Source organism: Paramormyrops kingsleyae, chromosome 9 (genome assembly GCF_048594095.1).
Source record: "Paramormyrops kingsleyae isolate MSU_618 chromosome 9, PKINGS_0.4, whole genome shotgun sequence".
NCBI lineage: Eukaryota > Metazoa > Chordata > Actinopteri > Osteoglossiformes > Mormyridae > Paramormyrops > Paramormyrops kingsleyae.
Genome location: NC_132805.1, coordinates 3,701,881 through 3,720,257, shown reverse-complemented (window position 1 = coordinate 3,720,257; position 18,377 = coordinate 3,701,881). Strand labels below are relative to the sequence as shown.

General features: G+C 37.9%; 2 protein-coding genes across 2 annotated transcripts in view; both read left to right on the top strand.

Moving 5' to 3' along the window:
• The first annotated feature begins 1,128 nt into the window (after nt 1-1,128).
• LOC111839130 (H-2 class II histocompatibility antigen, A-U alpha chain-like) lies at nt 1,129-7,449 on the top strand. Its single transcript, XM_072716061.1, has 4 exons — nt 1,129-1,211; nt 2,402-2,650; nt 3,416-3,697; nt 7,226-7,449. The coding sequence occupies exons 1-4, from the start codon at nt 1,148-1,150 to the stop codon at nt 7,348-7,350; spliced, it is 720 nt and encodes a 239-aa protein (XP_072572162.1). The 5' UTR covers nt 1,129-1,147; the 3' UTR covers nt 7,351-7,449.
• Nucleotides 7,450-10,930: 3,481 nt separating this feature from the next.
• LOC111839129 (H-2 class II histocompatibility antigen, E-D beta chain-like) overlaps nt 10,931-18,377 on the top strand; it is a 62,318-nt gene continuing 54,871 nt past the window's right edge. Inside the window, exons 1-4 of the mRNA XM_072716058.1 lie at nt 10,931-11,102; nt 11,644-11,925; nt 13,814-13,927; nt 14,023-14,051. Of these exons, the coding sequence (XP_072572159.1) occupies nt 10,931-11,102; nt 11,644-11,925; nt 13,814-13,927; nt 14,023-14,048 (594 nt within the window). The 3' untranslated portion in view covers nt 14,049-14,051. The remainder of the gene's footprint in view (nt 11,103-11,643; nt 11,926-13,813; nt 13,928-14,022; nt 14,052-18,377) is intronic.

The window sequence follows — 18,377 nt, the reverse complement described above, 5'->3', positions numbered from 1 at the left end:
CGCGATTCCTCGGTATGCCCATCGCCACAGTATAAATTCTAACACTTCTAACTCTTTTCTCATTTTACGTTTTCTGTTTTAATCCACTATTATTATTACACACACCAAAACATTGTCATTTTTAACTCTGTGTGCAAACTTACGTGTAGGCAACCTCCCCACACACTTGCTCTCTCTCTCTCTCTCTCACACACACACACATACACACTCCAGCCCTTTGGACTCCCTACATGAAACGTCCCTCTTCATTAACATTTCGGCTACTTTTTATCTGGCTGGACAGAAGCTAATCGTACTTCTTCCTCAATCTTTCCCTGGGCCACGTCTCTCTCCTCCTCGTCCTCCAACGTATCTTCCTGAATCGCTAATTCTGCCTCCTCCGGCCCTGCACCATGCTGCTGCAGCAATATAACTTGTGGTGGCAAATATATCGGGAAGTTTTGTGCATTTTGCTGCATCCACTTGAAGGCTTTTTTGCGCCGCCCTCGCGCTTTTTTGGTTTGTCCATAGCCACTCCTCTCCAACTCCGGTCAGCTCAAATGGCAAAATTTCATAACCTTGGTTAAAAAGGGGGCGGGTCGAGGAGGGTTGAGAGATTTCATTGGATTAGCCCAATGTCCTTCAAGAAAATCAACCAATGGCACGTCGCAGTCGATAAAAATTATTTATAATATACTTTTTTGAAATTATGGCAGCCCCGCACCGGCCCAAAAATGTGCGTCGGGTCCAGCCCTGCTTAAGAATATTAATAAGAAAACAGAGAAACAGATACTAGAAATTCCATAAGCTTCACGAAGAACAATTTAAATTTCTCCTTTTATTAAACCGTTTCTGAACTATTTTGGCCTTCATTATATTTTGTCTGTTAACGCTGTTAGTGCAATATGTTCATTAAAATGATTATAAATAAATAAATATATAGTATAGAAATGTGTCATTATTCTTTATTAGGAGATTGAAATCAACCTTACCTAGCAACTTCAGTAAAAAGGATTCCGCCTTTCTGATTGGTCACTAGGGGCGTGACGTCATTCGGAAGGTGAAGGAGTTTCTCCGCTTGATACTTATTCAGCGCGCTGGTCCTGCTCTTTGGGTTTGGCGAGATTGTCAGCAAGCAGGAACCCAGTGTGTGAATCTACAGCTGAAAATGAGTCTCTTTTTTTCACTTTTCCTGCTTTTGGGTGGCCTGTGTATCAGTGCAAAGGTTCAAGGTAAGTGACTATTTCTGCCCCTGTAGTTAAATGCATTTTAAAATCTTTATTATTGCTGATTTTGTTTAATTAATTAATTAATTGATCAATTTAATTAATGGGTTAAATTTAGACGATTTACTTCGGGACAATGGGACAATAAACGTTTTCTGATTCTGATTTATGATTTTTCTGATGAATCCCAAACGGCAGTAATCCTTAATATAGCTAGTGATTTGAATAACATCACAGTTATGTAGGTGTGTAAGGTAGACCCGTTTCACCTGAATTAAGTCTGAAGTTTATCCACAGCTTAAAAGTAGAGGAATCACAACCGGTCGCTGCTGTAGTAGAATGGGGTGAGATTATTATTTAGTAAACAACATTTGAATATACCTAGAACAATGTTATCGAAATCACATCAGTTTTAGTCAATGTCATGATGTCTTAAAAAATTGTAATTACTGTTGTTTCTTTAAACTGTAAATGATACAGCTATAATTATTATAGGCTAAAATTACGCTGAATAACTCTTAGGTAATTACTACACAGTTCTATATTTTCATACTTAGAATCAATTTTATAGTATTTTATCATCACTTTTACATAATTCTGCTTTGGTCTTTTATTATTTAAGTCAATGGTTCGCAAACTTTTTAAACTATATGTACCACTTCAGAAAATACGGTGGTACGGTCACCGGCGTTATGAAAAGATATACCTCCGTGTACCACTAGAGGGAGTCCACCAATAGTAGTAGTCTGAGCACCACTGATCTTGGGTTCCCAAATTTTTCAGCCCACGACCCCCAAAATTACAGTGCCCAACTTCGCTGAGTTTTTGAATTTTTTAAATACATTCTGGAAATCATCTTGCGACTTCCACTTTGGAAACCTCTTTTAAAAGTAACAGCTAAGTAACCTGTTTTATCTGTCTTAATACCATAATCTAATCTGATCTAAAATGTACAGCAATTCTCCTTTACCTGAAAAACAACTATAAAAATTAACAAACATTATATCTCCATTCCTTCATATGACCCCACTGTACAGGGTTAACCTGTAATAAATGCTCTGTTCTTTTGTTACTCATTCCCTGTGCTTTGAGAGTAAAGAAGCAGGAATCACACCATGTAACAGCTGTATGCTTACAGCACGTGCATTGAATCCTGGGAATGAGTGACTGATGTACTTTACCTTGTTCTCTCTCAGCTCATATAGATATATATGTTGTTGCCTGCAAGACCAATGACACTGATCCTGAGGATATGCTGGAGCTGGATGGAGATGAGATGGTTTATGTTGATTTTAAAAAGAATGAGGCTGTTATTACTGTGCCGGAGTTTGCTGGCCAGTGGTCGGCTCCAGGCAGGGTTCAGCGGGCACAGGCACAGCATCCGATTTGCATAAACAACTTGAATGTGGCTGTTCAAGCCGGAAGCAGCCCCCCTGAGAAGATAGGTAAGGATCCCATCAGATCTTTTAATCCACTGATCCACAACTTCTTTTTCAGCTAAATAACACTGATACAGTGAAATTAAATTTACTCACTTCTTAAAATAATGCTTAGTATTAATTAAAGCACAGTTCACAAAATGTATGTTAATGTAAAATAAATGTTAATATCAAACACTTATTTACTAACCAGTGTGTTTATTGCGGGGATAATTATATGTTAAATATGTCTGGATTTTCACTACCTTGGGTCTTCAGTCTCTTCAGACATTATAAGCATGGCCTGTCTGAGATTCTTCAAAAAGTTAAAAATTCATATTAGTATTAAATAAATGTTAAAGCTAAACACCTCCATGTGACTACAATGTGATTAAAAGTTTACATTTAAAAATAAGGCATGTTGTTTTTTAATTATGAGCTGTGAATAATGTGAATTATCCTGGTTCTCCATGGAGCTGTAACCCTTAGACACACAGTCCCCTCGCTGATCTGCTCATTAGTGTCAAACACTGATGCAGAGTGCTTAAGTAAAATGTAACTGAACTATACCAGTGATTATGGACTTGTTATTAACTGTAGATTGGACAAGAGAATATCCGATCCAATAGAGTATCACTAGGTTTTATTTCCAGGAACACAATCCAAAATCTGTGCTGAAAAAAATGACACTTTTAAGTCTGAAAATGTGTTCTTGTAGATTTTGTAGTGTTTGTATATTTTGTGTAGTGTAATGATAACCTATTAATTTAATAATTATCTTTTATTTCTTAGTTGCACCCCAGCTCACAATATATACCAGGAATAAAGTTGAACTTGGTAGAAGCAACATTCTGATCTGCTCTGTGAATAACTTCTACCCACCGGCTGTCAAAGTGAAATGGACTAAAAATAACATGGAGGTGAAGGAGGGAGTGACCCTGAGTCGCTACTACCCCAACAGTGACTTCTCCTTCAGACAGTACTCCTTCCTCCCCTTCACCCCCCAGAAAGGGGATGACTACTCCTGCACTGTATATCACCAAGGGCCAACTGAGCCTGAGACCAGGTTCTGGGGTAAGGTTACCTTAATTGGATGGGTTTGCCCCCCCCAAGTGTCACTAAATTAAATTGCTGCCCTGTTACATCAGGGGTGCGTTTCTCGAACAACGACGGAAGTTAGTATTAACGATGCATCGTACTATGGTGGTTCAAACTAACCAACATCCGAACAACGACTGTTTCTCGAAATCGTCGTACCACAGTTGTTCGAACCACGTTAGTTAGGACTTATGTAGTTGGAACTACAGTGGTTCCAGCGCTGATTGGTCAGACTCACGGCAAGTCGTGCGCAACAACTAACAACGCACTTTCACAGCCGGTCGCGTACAAACACTCGCGAACTGTGTAAAATATATAATAATCACACACACACACACATATATATTTATTTGTGACATCAATTTCTGTCAGTCACATAACGCCAATAAAATGAAAATTAGCAATCACGGAAAAATAATGCGACGCTCCTTGGAGTGATAAACAGAATAACTTTTATTCCGACGTTGTCGCTTACAGAATATTGTTATACTGGCTGACTGGAATACACAGGTGTGTGTAATAACCAAACATTACAGACCCGAGAACAAAGGCATGGATTCGTATCTGGCCGCTGTAGTGTCATTCTGCTCTTCCATTATGGAAAGGGCTGGTGTGTTGGCAGGTTTTTTTTTTGGGATAACCGTTGGATGTTGTTCAAACCCAGTTGTGCGAACTCTTCAGTCGATCGGTCCTCTACGTTCTACTCTAAGAACGGAGTTGCAGCGAAAAGCTTCATGCCTAACGGCCCTTTCTGAATAAAATTAGCCACCCCTGTGCTAATCAATACTTTGCAGTCTGAGAATTGTCCCTACTGCTCACTAGACAGTCACCGTACTTATGACCAGAGACCCACAGAACAATTACGTTTCAAAGTACATTTTCAGACAACTTCACATTATATGTGATCGTAGAGCTAAATTATTTCTTATTAGGTATTAAAGTAGGTATGTGAAAAGCGCGACCAACATGGCCGCCTTTTTTGTTCCAGATTCCTGTTCCACCATCGGGTCATCTGAGCGCTGGGTATACCCCGGAAAATACGCATTCTTATTGTATCGCATTGCGGAATTCCGCGGTATTCCCACTGATAACATAGATGGGGAACCCCTCTTCGTCCTCCGTTTTGAATTTTTCAATTCTGTGTACATTTAGACCTTTTCCGGAAACGTTGAAAAATACACTCGATTTCAACATACAAAAACCACTTCAAAGGATTAAGTGACGCTTTCCCAATACTATTCAAATGCAGCACCGCAATGCCACCACAACACCACTTCTGGGCCACCAGTTGGAAGCCAGCAGTGTTATGCCGGAAGTTACGTCAAAGTTACGTCACCGCTGTATTAGGCGCAAGTTTCGTCGCTGCGGTTTCAGAACGGAGTCTTGTACGCCACTACTGTAACCTATGAGAACTGTGTAGAAAGTTATAGTATACTACATTATACTATACTTTATTATATATTATAGAGATAGTGGAAAATGGTATTATACGGATAAATGGTATTATACGGATAGCCGTTACTTTTGTTCAAAACAGTCCTGTGGAAAAGTTTTGAAAGTCAGTTTCGTTCCTTTTTAAGATACAACATGCATATAAATCTAAATTTTATTGAACGTAAAAAATGGTAAATAGGCTGCATTTATATAGCGCTTTTTTCTACTCTTACGAGTACCCAAAGCGCTTTACAATTTATGCCTCGCATTCACCCATCCACACACACATTCACACACCGGTGGCGTGTGTGAACGTGAAAACTTTTTTTTATCAAATGTAGTTTTAACAGCAAAGACAGGTCCATCTACAGCCCATAATTAGAAGCATAGCTGCTATGCACAAAGGGAAAGACCACAAAATAATATAAAAAACCTATGTCAAAAACGTCTTCCTCTGTAATAAACCTGCGCTCTTTGGAGTACTTTAGAAAATATTTGTCAGTAAACAGTTCCTTAAAATTTCCCTATATCCAAGATTAAAATCTACCTCACGAAGTATTATCCATTGTAAATAGTGGTTTGTCCCCGCCCATAAACTTCCGTCCAGAAGCTGGTGGTCTAGAAGTGGTGGCCTAGAAGTGGCGGTGGTGCGGCGCTGCAATTGGACATTTCTCGACGCTTTTGAAAGCTAAATTGACATATTGTTTATCATTTCATCTTTCTAATCCTGCAGTTTCATAGCTTTCTATGGATCAGAAAAAAAGTTTACTGACCAGGACCGGCAGCATACAGGATCGTCACGGGCCAAAAATCCTGAAATCTGCTGTATGTTCATCAGTGATTTGTTGCATCAATATGCCATGATATTAGGGAAATATCTTAAGATGTGAAAAAGATGATTATATCCACTGAGTCGCATTTAATTAAGCAGAAGATAAGAGATATTCACATGGTCACGTGACCTAAACCAACAGCGGCGCCTGTTGATACACCATTCCAGTCTTCACCTTCTATCAATTTTATTTCAGACTAAGGACATACTTGGAATATATATTATTCTTTCAGATTGAAGAATATAAAGAGATACACCTTCCCTGAAAGTTTCATTGAGATATCTTGATTATTAAGGAAACTACAAGCGTTTTTATATAAAAAGTTAGGTATTTGGTCACAGTTTTCTACACACATTCCATTTTAAAAAATAGGGCTAATTAGCGAGCTTCTTTTGCCAATATTTTCCTTATTTGTTAAGATATCTGAGTGATTTTGGTGTCATTGTCTTTGTTTATTCAAGCTCTTTGGCATTTAATTTGGTTGAGTTTTAAATTTTTCTTCACATAGGCTACCTAATTAAAGATTATTAAATTTCTTACTTACACGGTGACTATACCCTTATTAAACTGCATTTTCTACCATCGCTGACGAATTTACATATAACTACGCTTCTAACTACAGCTCGCGAGCTGTAGTTCGAACTACACAACTTAACGACAGTGTTTGCGAACGTTCGTTCGAACTATGGTTTCGAGAAACACCTGCGTCGTACTTACATAGTTCGAACGACGAAAGTTGGCAACGATGGTTTCGAGAAACGCACCCCAGGATTAGCACCATGACATATGGACTAATATAACTACAAATAATCATGGGTGTAATATGCTCAATGGTTAATTCTGCTTTTCACTGGATGTCCATTAGAAGTTGGTAGTGCAGTTTCTTCACAAGTTTTATGATGAATGTGAATCTGCAAAATGGGGAAATGGCATTTTTCAAGATGAGAAAATCATGAAAACTGAACTAAAGTAATAAAATGTTAAATTATATTTATTAATAAATCTTGTAAGAACCAACAATTTTTTGAAAACAGATTACTGGGGGTGAGGAAAGTTTAGCAGTATTCCTGTCAGAGGCCAGTGCAGTTTATTGAATAATAGGCAGGTATGGTTTCAGTTTATGCCTCTGATTTTGTGTTTTTATTATAAATGCAGTGATCAACTATAATAAACCACCAGTGACCAATTAAAATACATCTAAATTAATTGCATATCTTATTGATTTTTGCTCATGCAGAACCAGAATTTCGGGATGAGTCTGACATCGGAAAAACAGCATTTTGTGGAATCGGACTGACTCTTGGGCTGCTGGGAGTGGGAGCTGGAACCTTCTTCCTCATCAAGGGAAACAACTGCAGCTAAGAAATGCAGTCAGGGTTAAGCAGTAACAGCTCTGATTGGTCCAGTTAACATGCTGAAATTCTGTGTAATTCATTCTGACATAACTTCCAATCAGATAAAAGTGCTGTGTAATAGAATGGTGACAAAAGTAATATCTATATATGATGCATGTAACTGGTTAATATGTACACAACTGGGATCATATGAACATGAACATTATTAATATTACTGATTATAAAATTAACATTTTACCTATTACATCAATTATCACAAATGCAATTTTTGTATATTATACCCAGTACATATTTGCCTATGATATTTTTGTCATAAATCTTCTTGAAGAAAATAAAATAGAAATAGTTTTATGTTTTTATTCCTTTCCCTTATTTTTTAATCTTGAATGTTTTGTTCTGTATTATGTGTTTTGGATAACCATAAAGGATAATTTTGATTTTAAAGCTGCAGCCCTCTGACATTATGGAGAATCCGTCTTGTCTTTATTATTTTGCGGTTTGTCTGGAATTTCATAATAAATACCACAAGAGACCATGCAGCACATGTTTTTTCACATACTTAAGATCAGAGGCACATTAACAAATTCAGAGGACCCTGGTATTTTCTACAGTGGTATAGTTGTTGACAAATCACGCCCCTTACTGGTTCAAAATGGGATTCACCATTTTATTTTTCAATACGAGATCATCCCATAAAATACAGGACGGGCGACAACACTAGGTTTAATATTTTACTAAACAGGTCACTTCTTAGCAGAGTCCCCAGGTCCCCAGCCTGTGCATTAAAGCACCTCGGATCAAGCTCTACAAAAATAGTTCTTCACCATACCAAACACCTTCTTATCATTTTCATGCAGGTATACCTAGCTGTACTAAATTTTATGCATGTCAGTTGGCTATTTTAGTGATCAGAAATTCTTATCGTACGGTATAGCTTAATGTGCTGTTTGTCATGAATGTATTTGTTTCTCCTGAAAAGCCTGAACAGGTATAGATTAAATTAATTTTAATTCATTTTAAAGGCCAAACTTTTTAAATAAAGGTGAAAGATTCATTTCAACCTTTACCATAAACGCTGTATTGTCAAAAATGAAGTATTTGCTATCTGGTCAGGAAGAGGAGGAAAGATGATTTTATGGAAGTATTCTGTAGAGATCATATTTTTGAAGCTGGAGAATGTCTAAATCTTAAAGAATGTCTTTAGTCAAAGTAACTTTATTGTCATCTTCAATTATATGATGCATGAGAAATTTTGATCTTGTTGATTGTATTATCATTAAACAGTAAAAAATACAATATAAATATGTAAGATATTTAAACATGACACAGACATGGACATATCACATGAGACAAAAAATACAGTTAAAATGCAGTATAAGAAACATACAATTGTGCTAATGGGAATGAAATTAAATAATCAGTAATGTTCAATAAATAGATTTTTGTTACAGTATTATGATTCCAGTGCAAAGAGGGAAAGTTAGTCATTTTAGGAGATGCAATCTCTCCTTGGGAGCAGACTGTTTGGCAGTCAAACTGCCTGGGGAGAAAAATTGTTTCTAAGCCTCACTGTCCTGGCTTTGGGGCTGCAGAACATCCTACTAGATGGCAGTGGGACAAAGATGCTGTGAGAAGGGTGGGATGGGTCTTTGATCATTCCAGTGGTCCTCTGAATGCAGTGGCTGTTACAGATGTTCGGCAGAGAAGGCAGTGTGGTCCTAGTTGTTTTGATGACCCGCTGTAGGACCTGGTGATCTAAGGTATTGCAAGACCCGAACCAGGCCATGATATAGTTTGCAAGGGCCCTCTAGACACTTTGTAAAAGGTGGACAGGAAGGGAGATGGCAGTAAGTTCTGTGTGAAGCACCACAGGAAGTGAGTTTGCTGCTGGGCCTACTTGGTCAGGGAGGATATGTCCTGTTTCCAGGAGAGATCCTCAGTAAGGTGCACACTGAGAAATTTATTACTCTAGCTACAGTATGCTGACAGCACAGTGACTGATGTATAGAGGGTTATGCTCACCCTAGGATCTTCTGAAATCCACAATCATTTTCTCCACCTTGGCGAAGTTGAGCAGGGGATCGTGGACCTAGTACTACTCGAAGCTCGCTCACCTCTTGGGGTTAGGTGGATAGAGGTAGATGGACACTTATTAGGATCGCTGCAAAACAATACTAAAGTACAACCTGAAAAAGTATGGCAGGACCACAGAACATAGTCTCAACAAAAATTACAATATGACTCCACCAAGCTGAAATTCAGGGCGGTTGTATTTATTTATATAGTATTTATTTTGAAAAGTAAACAGATGTCACTGAAGCAGTATTATTTGCCTGAAACAGTCAGCAGGAGTGGATGACTGCATAAAAAGCTTCTTTCAGCCTGAACCACCACATCCGAGGTGCTCAAACAAATCCACTCAATGATATATTCCTGTCTCATGATAAGCCTGTGGAAGATGGATGTTTAATTAATAGTATTAACAATAATTGAGGTGTACAAATAAGTTTGGCGTGTAATCACATAACAATTTATCTGTTAGAACAGTCCAATAAAACAATATTTTGGAATGTATGATTTTAACGTGTTTATATTTTATTTTTAGCGTGCGTTTCCCTCGTATCTTATCTGCTTAATAACGAATGACGTGGCGCCTCCGCCGCTGATGATTGGTTCCCTTAATACTGGTATCTGTCTATAGACCCTCTCCACTTTCACAGTTTCACTCTCATCTCTCCGATCAGCGGTCGATCTGTGCGCCGCCGACACAGACATGAGTTCGTGGTTTCCCAGCGCCTTTCGGGCTCTTGCTGCGCTGTCCGCGCTGTCCGCCGTCGGTAAGCGGCCGACGTTTCTCTCCAATCTAGAGAGTCGGTGTTTATAGAAATTGTGTAAAACATAATTATTATGAAATGTAGTCTAAACTTTTAAAATCTCATTGCATAGACTGTATGGTCACTGAAATGTGAAACTGGATTTTTTAAAATATAATTTTAAAGTAGATCCTCGAACATTTATTCATGGAATATGGTAAAAAAAAAAAAAGTTTTAACCTTAACCATAGGAGTCCATAAGAGTAACGATGGTTTTAAAAGCTCTAAGCACGCGCAAGTTTCAACGGTCAGTAACGGTCATTTGATGTTAGAAATTGAAAAAGAAGACATATTGAATAATTTATATATGCTATGTGAGATTGGGTGTTTGAAGAGGAAATACTCAAAATTCACTCAGAAGTTCATGACAGCGATTTTTTGAAGAGATTCCTGTGGAAATGTTAAGTCCTGTGGGTGTGTTTTTGTTCCCAGTAACGTGATGAGGAGCCTGACTTTAGGTCTCATCTTAAAAACAACAAAAAATGAACTGAGTGTGTTAACGGAAATGTGCGGCTCGTATATTGTATTCATGGGTAAATTAACTAATATAAAACTGTGTGAAGTGAAACCGCCTTCAAATGTATTAATGTGAGTTTGTTTGTGTTTATATCAGACGGTTATTTCTATCATATGCAAGCCGACTGCCGCTACAGCTCACAGGACCTGAAGGACACCGAGTTTATCCAAAGATATGTTTTTAACATGCTGGAAGAAATGAGGTATAACAGCACTCTGAATAAGTTCATTGGTTACACTGAGAACGGAGTGAAAAATGCAGAGAGACACAACAAAGACGCAGCAGCACTGGCAGGAGCGCATTCCAACGTGGACGGGTACTGCAAGCCCAACGCTGAGCAGTACTTTAAGAACATACTGTATCATACAGGTGAGTGACACAGCGGAGTGAGAAACGGCACAAGGAAGAGCGTCGCCGTGGATAGTTACTGTACTTATTATTTATTTACATAAGTATGAAACAGCAGAAGGACGAATTCAGCACGTTATTTAATAACTGAAATCGCGGTCAGACATGCGGAGGGAAACATACCGAAAAGGAGGGGGGGGGGCATGTGCTGCAAAGAAAACGGTCACAGCGGCTTACAGGAAGCAGGTAACAGGGCGATGATGGCTGGCCTGCGTGGTTTAATGCACGTAGCACTACATGTTAATAATGCTATTTCATGTAAGTCTCTTTATTTGTCTGCATGATTATGGTGGATCTATTTGGTACTCAGAAATTATTTTATGTTATATGTTATGTTTATATTTGAATTATTTTGAGTGGTGTGGGCATTCATTCTCATTAGCACTCCATAGCCTGGTTCTTCATAATCTGGTTTTCTTTGTGATGTGTCTGATTATCTGCTGCTGGCTCAATTTCCTCAGGATCTGTTTATTAATTATAATTCCCTTCTGTTACATTTTAGTTGAACCAACTGTTGAGGTTACAACTGTAAAGGCCTCCAGTGGAAGGCACACCACGAAGCTGCAGTGCAGTGCGTATGACTTCTACCCCGAAGGAATCAAACTGAAATGGCTGAGGAATGGAGTGGAGGTGAAGGACGGTGTGACCGCCACTGAGGAGCTTTATGATGGAGACTGGTACCACCAGATCCACTCCTATCTGGAGTTCACACCCCAGTCTGGAGAGACCATAGAGTGTCAGGTGGAGCACAGCAGCCTCAAGCAGCCCAAGACCTATAAATGGGGTAAGACAGTAACAAAAGATCAACAGTGTGTCAGAAGATCAACAGGGTTAAAGAGGTGAACACTATTGGCATGGGCAAACATTTCTTGAAAATGCACTTAGTTTTCTTTATTACTTTTATTAAAACTTTGTGAGATATATTTCTTACTCAGTAGTTGTATAAAATTAATTCCAAGAAAAATTACTGATGTACAGTGGTACCTCGGTTCTCGAACTCACTAGAACTCGAATTTCTTGAAAGTCGAACAAACCAGTTTGACCTAGAACTCCATCTGAATATCAGGAGTCGAACCGTGAACGCTGAACTAATATAAATTGTACACGCTAGGGTTGTGACGATGAGGAAATTTCCCCACCGGTTAATGGATATGTGACAACACCGGTAATACCGGTATCACCGTGGGGGTAGCTTATAAATGCGTGCGTATTATACTTTCATTTTTAGTTTTGCTGGAATTGGCAATTCGGCGTCAATTGTTTGAATGGACGACAACGAAACTACAAAAAAAAATCACTGATATTAAACAGAACTTTTATTAACATAACACAACAAAAAACACAACAATGATACAGGCTGAAAAAACTGTGGAAGTTGGAACCAAACAAATAACAACCATAGAACGTTTATTACGTAGCCTATGTTAGAACGTTTTTAAGACGAATAAGAAAATAAAATAGAAAGATAAATAAATAAAGTTTAAATAAGATTAAACGAATGAACAAGAAACGAATATAAAAGAAAAACTTCCAAAATGACATTAGGCTACAAAAATGACAAGTCAGCAGTCTTTAAAAAAAAATTAAAAATGTGGGGACGGTATCACGGTGGAGAAGTGATGTCACCGGTGTTGCGTCTTAAAACCGGTAACACCGTCAACACCGTCTATCGTGGCAAGCCTAGTACACGCCAGGAAATGCAATTCTTACTTGAATGCCTTCTTCACAGACTTGACGATTAACCAAATAAAGCAACACAACATTACAGTAACTAACAATAAATAAACCACTAACTTACGTGTACTATTAGAGCATTTCTGTCATTTATTTAAACTTTATTATACCAGGTAAATTAACTGAAAACCAGTTCTCACTGCTTTATGTGATATTCGGGAGAAATTTCAGATTACGCATCAGAACTGCCCGGGATACAAACGTCATGCGTGTAACTAAACTCTTCAGCCAATAAGGGCAAAGGTCTGTCGTTACGGAGGCGGTTCCAGTTTGTGCAGCCGGGTGAGAGGTCGCAATGAATCTAACCGTAATGCATTGCGTCAGGATCAGAATGCGTTGCTTTAAGCCAGCGCTGTAAGCAAGTCGAATGCACCCAATGACCGGACTGGGGAAACAAACTGAAACGCGGACTTAATACAGAGGACTAATGACAACAACCAGAAACAGCTGATCACATGTGGATCCCACACGAGGTTAACGAGGGGGCGTGGCACACGGAAGGAGCGGACGATCGGGGCAGGACAGGGGTAATGTTGGGATAAGATCTTTATCGTTTTGGAAGCCATTAAGAAAAAAATGCTCTTCTTGTTTTATCCTGTTCATTTTGTGTTTAAATACTAAAAAATAAAAAAACATATTTAGGTGTAATTTTGGGGGGCGGGAACCAATTAATTGGTTTTCCATTATTTCTTATGGGAAAAATTCGATCAGAACTCGAACTTTTTAGGATTCGATCCGGAATCCGGAACGGATTAAGTTTGAGAACCGAGGTACCACTGTACAAAGTACACATCAGTTATCCATTCATCCATCAACTGCTGGAGGAACCCTGAGCCCCCAGAGGAACATACAAATACTACATACATAAACAATAAACTAATTAAATCCCTATTCAAATTTATGAAAAGCTCTTGACTTCTAAGATCTTGTGTTTTCAGACCCATCACTGCCTGAAGGGGAGAGAAACAAGGTGATCATTGGAGCCTCTGGCTTGGTGCTGGGGCTCGTGTTCTCCATCGCTGGATTGGTCTATTACAAGAAAAAGTCGACTGGTGAGAAGCCAAATCAGCATCAGCAGTTTACATTTTGCCACATTGTGTCTCTGATGAATAATCCCTCATGTTTGATGTTTGTCTGTGTTTAGCAGGGAGAATTTTGGTACCATCAAGTTAAGGTAAGATTTAAATGAACTAAAAATGAACATAATATTATTGCATAAACACATTGGTACAGTATAAGTAACTTAGCAAAAATAGACCACAAGAGACATTTTTATATTATAGATGCAATATACCATATGTACACCTGCTTTCATAATTAAAATGACATCTTCATTCTCAGGTGTAGAAGAAGGGCCTGGATTATGGTGATGTGTTTGATTGCTCAGGGTGATTTATGTTTTTGCCATTAACATTATGTGTTTTTTAAGTCTTATATGCAAGAATACAGTCTAATGTAAAATTCTATTATGCTAAATGGCACCAGTTTAATATTTTTTTATTCGTAACAAATATTACTGTATTTCCAGACAAGGGCTAGGGTTCTCTGCTTTGTATGTGCCCTTTTTTATATTGGGTTTGCTGTCATAAAAGATAGATTTTAGTTTTGCTCAGCAAGGAAAGAGGCAGCAATCATGCTCAGAATTTTTAATTCAAAATCCATGTTTATTGCTACCTTGATGTAGTACTGATAGAGATTTTAAGAATAGATTCCTGTGTGATGTATTCACTGCTTCTTCTGAGGAGTCAGTACATTGTGATCACATTCACTGTTAAACAGAAGGTCTCAGCTGGAACCCACCAGTCATAAGCCAAATCATGAAAGACTGTGAAACAGCAAAAGCAGAATTACACTCAGAGTTATCTTTCCCAGAAAACATATTTTCCTAGATTTATTCCCACTGATTCACTGGCTGGCTTATGACATTTTATCAAATTTAGAATCGTTTGACAAGTATTCTCAAATTGGATATTGTTTTTTTTAATTATATAGCCAGATACCCTTTCATTTAATAGAATATAATCCATTTTCTTTATTAAAATTTTGATAAAAAATGACGTATACCAACTATATTTCTTGTATATATTACAGCAGTTTAACAATGCAGTTTTATTATCTTTGGGTTCTGTATAAATCAATTTAATTAGTAATAAAATTTTATAAGATTTTTTTTTTATCTTGATGGTTGTGCAATTCTTTACACGTTTTCCTTTAATCTCCAAGTTAAATGCTTCTGGTTAATACATTACTAAATGTAAGCAAAATTTTGTCCTTTTTTTTCTGGAAATATCACAGAAGGTGGTATTTATAATAAAAGATGAAGACTCGAGGAAGGGGGGGAGATATCTGTTGATGCTGGGTTTTGAACCCACAATTGTCTTTTCACAATCACAGCATCCTTACCTGCTGAGCAATATATCACCTCTTAGGCAATAATTTATTTTGTTTATGTTCCAGCCCCGTGTCTAAGTATTATTTTACTAGGATTTGCTATGAGTTTAATAAAAGAAAAAATATATTTAAATTTTATGCCTCATGAAATAATTGTATTGTTGATCTTATCAGCATATCTCCATTGATTAGCAGTAACTGCCTGTTCATCTTAGATTATGAATTATAGAGGATGTTCATATATCCTGAACAAGAAATGAAGCACTCACAGTCAATTTAAATTTGACACAATAACGCAAGTCTGAACTGCCCAGGAATCAACAGAAATACAACAAATGCACAAACAGGCAGATCAGACTACAGAAACATGGTTCCGAATAGTGTTACTACTAATGTTACTCAAGTTTTTGCTTGGCTAGATTGAAATCAGTCACACCCATAACCACTTAGTGACAATGAGATAAGGTCAAAATGTGCTGTGTCTACATAATTGTATTAGGGTTTCAGCTCAGTTCATTTTATACTATACCCTTACAGAAATCTATCATGCATATCCACCTACCTAGGGTATCACCAAGCCTGCAGCCTATGCCAAAAAGCACAGGGCAGGAGGCAGAGGACACCCTGAATGGGGTGTCAGTCCCAATCCAAAGTACATGCTGACACAATACAGACAATTTAGAGAAAACCATGTACATTACACAGTTTGATAAACCCAAGTAGACATAAGGAAAATGTGAATTTTACATATTGACCTGGGGACAGGAATTGAACCCCCATCATAGGAGGTGAGAGACTACACTGCCAACCACTGATATCATAAAGCCATGGTGTAATGGAGTTCCATTCAGTCAGTGATGTTGAGCAGGTGACCAGTCTGCTAATCAGTCCAGACAGATAAGCTAAAGATCTTTCAAAGATTTATAAGTGAGAAGAAAAACCTGAAGGCTGGGAAGGCAGTAAAGATACATGAGAGCTGTGGTGAAAAGACTAGTTGAGGTCACTGTCCTTGTGGAGGATTTTATTCATCTTCCTTGAAAGTGATGCATTGTAATACATCTATCCATCCATTTTCCAGCTGCTTATCCTGGTCAGACTCAGTGAGTCCTGGAACTGTAAAATTATCTCCAATAAGGATGGTACAGTATAGATATAATGTCATTAGGTTAAATTGATAGGTATAGCAGTTACAAACCACTGGATTCCTGAATGTACTGAAATATATCATATAAATAATAGTGCAACCCTTAAAGACATCCTGACAAACCTCTCAAAGAATGACATGGTAAACAGTGTCAAAAGCAGTACTATCCACAGGATTATAATCACTGTTACACTTCCACATGGTAGACTTCCAATATTTGAATTTGGTTAAATTTCTGTGCAGTGGGAGGTAAGGGACAGAAATCAAAAATAATATTTTTGGTTAAAAGTGAATATTTGTAATTTGATAGGCTAATATTTTCTCAAGGTCTTTGAAAGAGGGAAAACTAGTTGCTCTGTACATTATCAATTGGGTTTCTTTAGTCTCACTAGAGCAGGGATACTCAACAAACGGGCTCCAAAGCACAGTTTAATCTGCGTGATGGATCCCCCAATCTGCAAATTTTATCATAATCATTGTTGCTGAATTGTTGATGCAAAACTGGGAACACTGAGAATCATGTTTTTTATTTCTCCAGCACTTTCAACATTATCCAACCATCACTGCTGAGGCACTAAATGGAGAGGATTGGTTGTACCTGGTGCAGTACCTGTAGTATAAGGGAACTATGCCAGCTCTGTTTCTGTTCAGTTTATACACTGCTGACTTCTCTTACAAGACAGACAATTGTCACATCCAAGAATTCTCAGATAACACAATTATGTAACACCAGCGTTGAGGAGAGTGAATATAGTTACTGTAACGTTCTGCTGCTTTATTTGGTTAATCGTCCAGTCTGTGAAGAAGGCATTCAAGTAAGAATTGCATTGTAGTATGACTCATTTCCTGGCACGTACAATTTATTTTAGGTCAGCGTTCACGGTTCGACTTCTGATATTCAGATCAAGTTCTAGGTCAAACTGGTTTGTTCAACTTTTAAGAAATTCGAGTTCTAGTGAGTTCGAGAACCGAGGTACCACTGTATACACATCCTGGGCACTGAGCTGTCACTCAAAAACCCATTAGCCAATGGAAACACACCCCTGAAAAACACACCCACACAAGAGGATCTTATCTTACCTTAATTTTGACCTCTGGGGAAAATAGTTGAGTGGCCACTGGAGCTCACTGGAGCAAATAAAAATGTCATCATAATTGTATATTGGTGTAAACTAGTTGAGTGTCTGTGGGAATTTCATAGAAGACATTTTTTTGGAACCACAGAAAATTCTACTCACTGTACATCAAGATTCAAGATTCAAGATCTTTATTTGTCACATGCGCAGTCATACAAGTACAACACACAGTGAAATGTAACCTGAGCTGCTCCTTGACTGTGCAAACATTAACATATTTAATTGTACATATTTAATTGCTAGGTTGCAAGTACATGCATGCCTGCATACACTCATACACGCATGATACATACACACATACATACATGCATAAATGGGAAATAGGTGAATATGTGACATCTCATTCTTTACATGCTTCTCAAACTTGATTATTCACCAATGAGAATTCAGAAAAATCACTGATAACCTTGCCACCAGGCAAACAGTCAACATAGTAATTCTTTAGCTTGTGCTACTGAAAGCTATTAATGGAGCAGTGATGTCTTACCAAGGACAAACAGAGATGACATTTAAAAACCACATACCTAACTTTCAGCTTGTAAATGAGAGTATCACTCTGGCACTGTATAGTACATGCTCAATGAATAAAAGTATTTGAAAAGACAGTAATTTTCCTTAAATAACACTGATATTTTAATTAGAGATGTGCTTTAATGATAATGACAAGCAGGTGAAGTAGTTACACACTTACTGCCAGGGCTCCCATTTAGAGGAGACACAGGTAAGGAAACCCCTCTGTGTCCCAGGAAATAAAAAAAAAAGCTCCATGCTGCATGTAACAAACATTCTTAGAAATTTAAAAGGTGGTTAAGGTCTTACTGCCAACATGGA

Bases quoted from the DNA above. Each gene is read 5' to 3' on its own strand.
- LOC111839130 (XM_072716061.1), top strand. From the start codon at position 1,148: ATGAGTCTCTTTTTTTCACTTTTCCTGCTTTTGGGTGGCCTGTGTATC. The intron at 1,212-2,401 runs GTAAGTGACTAT...GTTCTCTCTCAG, and splicing joins TATCAGTGCAAAGGTTCAAG to CTCATATAGATATATATGTT. The intron at 3,698-7,225 runs GTAAGGTTACCT...TTGCTCATGCAG, and splicing joins GCCTGAGACCAGGTTCTGGG to AACCAGAATTTCGGGATGAG.